Source organism: Mus pahari, chromosome 13 (assembly GCF_900095145.1).
Source record: "Mus pahari chromosome 13, PAHARI_EIJ_v1.1, whole genome shotgun sequence".
Classification (NCBI taxonomy): Eukaryota; Metazoa; Chordata; class Mammalia; order Rodentia; family Muridae; genus Mus; species Mus pahari.
The window spans coordinates 18581096-18588934 of record NC_034602.1 but is presented as its reverse complement, the minus strand read 5'-3'; the positions used below and the strand labels follow the sequence as shown (position 1 = coordinate 18588934).

The 7839-nt window shown below is 40.0% G+C and overlaps 1 protein-coding gene across 1 annotated transcript in view; it reads left to right on the top strand.

Annotated features, from left to right (window-relative positions):
* The window catches only part of Vwc2 (von Willebrand factor C domain containing 2), a 134508-nt gene extending 127444 nt beyond the window's left edge, over positions 1-7064 (top strand). Inside the window, exon 4 of the mRNA XM_021211047.1 lies at positions 6580-7064. Coding sequence (XP_021066706.1) covers positions 6580-6731 — 152 coding nt within the window. The 3' untranslated portion in view covers positions 6732-7064. The remainder of the gene's footprint in view (positions 1-6579) is intronic.
* The last annotated feature ends 775 nt before the right edge of the window (positions 7065-7839 follow it).

Genomic DNA, 7839 nt, shown 5'->3' with positions numbered 1-7839 from the left:
GGTGCAATGTGTGCTTTGAGCTTTACTAATGTTTCTCTAATGAATGTGGCTGCTCTTGTATTTGGAGCATAGATATTCAGAATTGGGCGTTTCCTCTTGGGAGATTTTTTCCTTTGATGAGTATGAAGTGCCCCTCCTTGTCTTTTTTGATAACTTAGGGTTGGAAGCCTATTTTATTTGATATTAGAATGGGTATTCCAGCTTGTTTCTTTAGACCATTTGCTTGGAAAATTGTTTTCCAGCCTTTCACTTTGAGGTGTGTCTATCTTTTTCCCTGAGGTAGGTTTCCTGTAAGCAGCAAAATGTTGGGTCCTGTTTGTGTAGCCAGTCTCTTAGTCTATGTCTTTTTATTGGGGAATTGAGTCCATTGATATTAAGAGAAATTAAAGAAATGTAATTGCTTCCTGTTATTTTTGTTGTTAAAGTTGGGATTTTGTTCTTGAGGCTGTCTTCTTTTAGGTTTGTTGAAGGATTACTTTCTTGGTTCTTCTAGGAAGGAGTTTCCATCCTTGTGTTGATGCTTTCCCTTTATTATCCTTTGAAGGGCTGGGTTCATGGATAGATATTGTGTTAATTTGATTTTGTAGAAATGTGTTCTTAAAACAGAAGCACTCACACCACTTATAATCCTTGTTTCTGCAACTGATTATGTGGCCTTAGATGGTATTTATAGCTGTATTCTTCTACTACCCATTCTGTATTTCCTACACCCTCTGAAAACACCTCAGCAGGTCTGGGCTCTTCCTGGAGGAGTAACCTCTGCCATCATTCCTGTTGATTCTGTGCCCTTTGTCATCCTGCTTGGATTAGGCAGGATTAGTAGTTTCCTATTGACTTTAATCAATGGGGACATGATAGTACTAAGGATTATCTGCTCTCCAGACATAATTCTTCTTACCTCCATTGTGGAGAGGCAACCCAATTTCCCCATGGTAATCTGTATCTATCATCCCTCTTAACACTAATTCCTTTCTTAGCCTGTTGGTTTAATGTAGGAGGCCATGGTGCCTCCCCTGAGTACCCGAAGCCGCACCTTAAAAGATGGCACCTATTGGCTATGGAGCTTGTGGTAAACAGGTCCATATTTGGTGGTGATATGTTCCCACTCTTCTGGTTGGCTGAGTTCGAGCGCCTGGTGAAGTGACGTGCCCTCTGCGATTCGAGTGGATAAGAGTATAAAAGGGCTTGTATCCCGGGGCTTGGGGGAAATGAAGAGGGAGATGAAGAGGAAGATGAAGAATGAAGCTTACTGAATAAATTGCTGAGAGAAGAACTGGTTGTTGCATCTTCCTTGCTGGTCAAGAGAGGACGAGACAGTTTAAAGGCATTAGAAGCCCAAAATGACCAGGGGGAAGTCTGAGCTTCCAGTTGTATGGAATGTTTTTTGTGGCTCCTGGCAGGAATACTCCCTACTCTAGAACCAAAACTTCTAGGCCAGCATAACTTAGTGTTGAGGCAACAGGAAGCAAAAACTTTGTTAAAGGGTCTGTAGGAGTTATAGTAAGTTGAACTAATCACTTTTCCACCCTTGATTCCTGTACTCCTGGATCCTGGTTATGGGAGAAACTACCATATATAAAATGCTGATTCTCCTAAAGAGCCCTGCCCCAACCCCCATGCTGCTGCCATCTAATTGTTACTGTAATTGTATCTTCAAAGGGCCATTCTCTATTTCAATCAGGCCAGCTGCTTCAGGGTGGTGGGCAACAGTACTGGTAAGACAAGTGAATTCATGATCATGGACCCACTGTCGCACTTTTCTGGTGGTGAAATGGGGTCCTTGGTCAGAAGCAACACTGTGTGGAATGCCATGGTGATGGAGAAGGCATTCTATAAGCCCATGAATGCTGGTTTTAGTGGAAGCATTACGTGCAAGAAAGGTAAATCTATAACCAGAATAAATATCTATTCCAGTAAGAACAAAATGTTCTGCTTTCCAGAGGAAGTGGTCCAGTGTAGTCAACCTGCCACCAGGTTGCTGGCTGGCCACATCAAGGAATGGGGCTCAGTAGTAGTTTCTGCTGTTGGCAGATCTGGCATTCAGCAGTAGCTGTAGCAAGGTCAGCCTTAGTGAATGGAAGTCTTTGTGTTCTCAGAAAACATTTCCCAGGAGATTTCACCTCAGTGATTCTGGTCTCTTAATCACTGCTTAATTTCTAAGATCTAGCTAAACAATATCAATTGTACCAGTAATCCCTTCTATTCTTGGCTCTAAATCCAGTGCCACATGGCTGAAGCTGCCAAGTTCTGCTGTTAGCTGGGGCTGGAACTTGTCCCTATATTCTATTACACAATCACTAGCTTTCTGTTTTCCAACTCCTTCACTGCCTAAGCTTGGTTGTCATGGAACTTGCTCTGTAGACTGACCTTGAACTCAAGAAATGTACATGGCTCTGTCTTCTGAATGCTGGATTTAAAGGCATGGTCTACCATATCTGGACTTAAGTAACAGGCTGGCCTTGAACTCCGAGATGTACTTGCCTCTGTCTCCTGGGTTAAAGGTGTGTACCACATGCCTGGACCTAAGCTTTTCATGGTGATTATGTTTCAAGGTTCAGATCAAAAGCTTGTGGTATCATCACATGTCAATTTGACACACAGTAATATGTCCAACTAAAAGCAGTATCTACATCATAATTGTATAACTGCAAATATAAACAATAAGCAAAGTTACGTGGGATCTGGTCTTGAAATCACCACTCCCCTAATCTGTTTATCTCTTTGAACCCAAGATTCAGTTCCATTTTACTTCCTGGTATCCCTTTATTGCTTCAACCATACATTTTGTACTTTTTCTTTTTAAGCTTGTTATTCTTGATCAAAACACGTTAAGACTGAACCACAGGATAAAGTCTAAATTAGGTTATTTTGAGTCTTCCTTTGTGGTCAATAGAATTAATCTGAATCTTTTTACTTTAGCCTCAGAAAGACTCTACAGACAAGGACAAAAAGCAGCCATGTTCTTCACCAAAATATCACAAAAACAGTCTCTAGGCCACATACTAACATTCTTCTCCTCTGAAAAACCTTGAGTCATGTTCCTACAGTTCAAATCACCCTCAGCACCAATGTTTTTGATATTCCTACTAGAATGGACAATTAAGCCCCACTTAAAGCATTGTACTATCTTCAGAATCCAAAGTCACCAAATCTACATTCTTCCAAACAAAAGTCATGGTCAAGTCTATGACAGCAATACCCCAGTTCCTGGTACCAACTTCTGTCTTAGTGACAGTTTCCATTTCTGTGAAGAGACTACATGATCAAAGTCAGGACAACATTGTTGTAAAGGACAACATTTAATTGGGGCTGGATTACAGGTTCAGAGGTTCAGCCCACTATCATCAAGTCAGGAGCACTGCAGCGTCCGGGCAGACATTGGGCTGAAGGAGCTGAAAATTCTACATCTTAATACAAAAGTATACAGAAGACTGGAACTTCTGTCATGGAACTTTATGGAACATGGAAAGGAGGGGGGTGTCTCAAAGCAAGACCATCTGCTGTCAGGAAGGCAATACAACAGCTGCCCCCAGGAATCAGAAGACTGTAACTCAAGAGAGACAGTAAAGCTGAATCTATAATTTGACCATCATCCCAAAGGGATAATTGCTGAATGTTTGAGGTCTCTACAGGAGAGACAGAATAGTCAAAGGAAGAATAATAAAGGAAAGAAAGGAGGGGAACAAAAGAAGAGACATGATCAAGGGCAGAACTTCAAAATCCAAGCAGAAGACCAAAAAAAGGCAAATGACAGAGAAGGGGCCACATATCCTCACATGTGTGCATGAGTGTGGGCATGCCCACTCCAAAGACAATACTTAGAAAAATATACAGCAAAGAAATGTGACTTATTACCTCAGAAGTTAATATAACAGGAAAGGGCCAATGTTTTTTGCAGATATCTGTTGGATTGACTTTTAAATTTTTAACAAAATCTTTTACTATCTGTGATGTCCTCTCATGCCACGGACTACCTCCTTTCTGGATCTCCTATTGTGTGGAACTGCTCTCTGGTGGCAGATGGGCAAGGATTCAGAGGATGGGATTTGACAAACAGACCGACACTAGAGAGCGTGTAGAATCTGAGTGTATTTTTCTAAATCGAGCATCAAACTTTTTATACAGAACAAACAAGAAAAGCCAGCCAGGGCACATCCACAGAGTTACAGTGACACAAAACAAAGGATTGCATACATCAAAAGACCAGGGGGACCAGGCAGCTTAAGGAGGAAGCTAGTCAACTGTTAACCCCCACCACCAGGGGTTTCCAGTAAATGCTTGATTATGCTATTCCTTTGTGCCTACTGAAAAAAAACTGTTTCAGGGGGTTCTGCTCTAGCAGACCTTCTCAAGAATAATGCAATACCACAACCCCCCTATTTCCTAGGCCTTGGTAAATATTTGCATGCAAGACCCTCCACAATATTGCAGGGACAAATCTGGGGCATTCCTAGCTATTAGAATGCAAGGTTCCAGGAGGCTGGTTTTCCTTGAAACTCTTTGCCTCAGGACTGCTTCCAGGTTTCCAAACATGTAATGCAAGTCACTACTGGAGTGGATGTAGCACTCTCACACTGTAACTAAACATATTTGTGTTTGGTGTGATGTTCTCGAAGATTTTAGAAGCAAAGAAATCTGATGAGTGAGATTTCTGAAAAATTGCTATTCAATGTTGGGAGCTTCTATTTAGGTTCAAACATCGTCTAATATTTCAACTCTAGTGGGCATTTGTAGGCTTCACAGTTGTAGGCATATGTGTCATAAAATAATGATAGTGATAATAAAAATACTGTGTGTGTTGTGCAAGCACATGTACACCATGTGTATCAATGTGGGTACATGTGTATCACTGTGGGGATCAGATGGAAACTTTCTGGAGATCACTTTTTTCAGTTTGGCAAATCTAACTCAGGTCATCATGCTCTTGTTGCAAGAACTTTATGTAGGGAGCCATCTCTGGCCCCAGTAACCATTTAAAGGTAATTTTAAAATAACTTTAAGGTTATAGTATATACATTTTCTCCTCGCTGTAACCTTCAAACTCTTCCATATACTGACCGCTTGTTCTCTTTCAAATTCATGGCATTTGAAAAAGTTACATGTATAAGTGCAACCTGCTTTAGTCTGTATAAGATTACCTATATGTGTATATGTTTTCAGGGTTGACCCTTTGGGATTGGATAAACCAATTGGTGTGCTCTTCCCTAGGGAAGGCAACTTCTCCTCCCATCTTCTCTTAGTTGTCTTTAGTTCTGAGGCTGAGACCTAAGCATTCCCCTTAAAGACTAGTGTGTCTATCGGTATTATCTTTGTTCAAGTCATGCTAGTGTTAGTGGGGCTTCAGGAATGTAGCTTCTGACAACCCTACAAAACATATATTACAGCAAATTCCCTGGTCCTCTGGATCTTTCAAGCTGTTTGTTCCCTCTTCTACAATGACCTCTGAAACTTAGGAGCAGAAGTTGTACTGTAGATTTTTCAGTTGGGGCTCTGCTCCAAAATTCTGCAGTCTGATTGCCTGTATTTTTCTATAATGATCTCCATCTACTGCAAAGAGGAATTTCCTTGATAAGAGATAAGGACTCTACTTATCTGTGGGTATAAGGAGGACAAATACTTAGAATGTAGTTAGGGACTATTTTGGTTTAGTAACATGGCAGTTGTAAGTAAGGTCTCTTCCAAAATCTATGACTTTACTATCCCAGAGTAGTTGGCTAGATTTCCAGTACCAGACATGATTTCCCTCTTACTGAGCAGGCCTTAAGTTCAATTAGAGAGCTGTTGGCTAGCACCAAGATATGTCTGCCATTGTTGTATCCTAAGGATTATGGTATAATGTTAGTCACTGCTGTGGTCCATAGGTAGCTGGGCAGGGCAGCTGGCTACTTTCTTTCTTCAGAAGCTTACATGATACCTTCTAATTTACTGTTGCCCTTGGTCACCCCCAAAAGGTGGATGGTGCATGTCTCTTGCTGAATACAGCATGTACTTCAGACACAGGACCCAAAGAAGCTAGAACTGACCTAAGAGGTTTTTTCCCTAAGTACCAATCAAGTAATCTTTTATAGTGGCATTAGTTTCAACTCACACTGAAAATATTTTTCCTATTCATTTTCATATCCTTGGTTTAATATCCTGAAATTAAGCAAAGGCACGCCTTTGTGCTCATAAGCTTTTACTTGGCATTACTAGCAAGGATTACAGTTATTCTTAGTTCTTAAGGACTGTGGAAGACAATCACTGAGCAGTAACTAGGGCTGTTGCTCTGTGGTTGCCAGGTAAGCATTATCTCACCTATGAACTTACTTCTTTGGCCCAATCAGTAACTCTGGGGTTGAGGCTTGCAGCCAGCAGTTGAACAGAAATGCTGATAACTCTGACACCTGATTTGTTTTAGTCCTAAAATTTTAAGTAATAATGGTTTTATTTCAGAAAAAAAAGTTGGTATTTCTGTTTCTTGTTATGGGTTTACTGTCCTTCATAAGAAGGTGAATGAAACACAGTATAGGGATATTTACCTAATTATAAACATTATATATTAATGCATACAATAGTATAAAATATTTCTCTGTATTTCAGGTCCAAACTGCTTTGCAGAAACCGCTGTCATCCCCGCTGGGAGAGAGGTAAAGACTGACGAGTGCACCATATGTCACTGTACTTATGAAGAGGGTACATGGAGAATCGAACGCCAAGCCATGTGCACGAGACATGAGTGCAGACAAATGTAGACTTCATGATACAGAAACTCTCATGTTTTTCTAGAATATTTTACTAATGTGACATTCTAGATGACTCTGAGAAATATCAATCAAAAACAGAAGACTTTGGATAAGAAGTCAAGGAAAATGGTTGGTACTTTTGTTTTTCTTGGTAACAAATACAGCAAGAGACAGAAATGGATGTATTTCAAAACATCAACAAGAACTTTGGGCATACTCCCTCTCTAAATAAATGTGCTATTTTCACAGTAAGTACACTAAAGTTCACTATTATATATTAAATGTGTTTCTATAATCCCTCTATTAGAGTCTTATATATTAAAAATGCTGTTGTCAACCGTCCTCACTGTGTACCGGTATATCTTTGTTAGCCTTCACTGCATCACAAGAGGGTGCTAGTGGTTCCAGGAATCTCTCACATCTGCACATGGAATGCTCTACTCCACAAATGACTCCAGAAAATAATGACTGCTTCATATCAAAATCCTGTTCAAATGCTATGTATCTAATGCTTAAAACACAATCTAATTTACACAGGCTTATTTTAATAACCCATTTCTCTTATTAGTTTATTCTTAGTCATTTGTAATATGTAGGTATAAAGATTACTAACAGGTACTTCCTCAGTTCTCATAGCAGCCCATAAATAAACACTTATGTGCATTTCAATTTCATCCACGGCACCTACTCTTCTAAGCATGACATCAATCCTTTTCCTGAGCAAAAAGAAGGCTGGGATATCCGTGTTAGTGTCCATGGAGCTGGGATGTTAAAAAAAAAAAAAATGAGGGAAAGGGAGTCTTTGTATTCTCCGGAAAATAGTTAAGAAAAGTCAAACTTCTGAACAAGTTTACGCTTGAAATATAAACTATGCTACAGACATGTCAGGAATCAGCACAGTGTTCCTATACTGCTAGTTAAGATAACTATCTGTCCTCAGGAATAGACACAGTGAGATGATAAACCTATTGTGCATCAAGAGCAGTGTGAGGAAGCTGTTCTTTGTCCAGTTATGTTTAAACATTGGAAAATAAAGGCTACCAAGACTCTCCTGCAGACATATAGCACCCAAATTACCTTCATCTGAATATAAAATGATAACACTGTCATTAGGTGT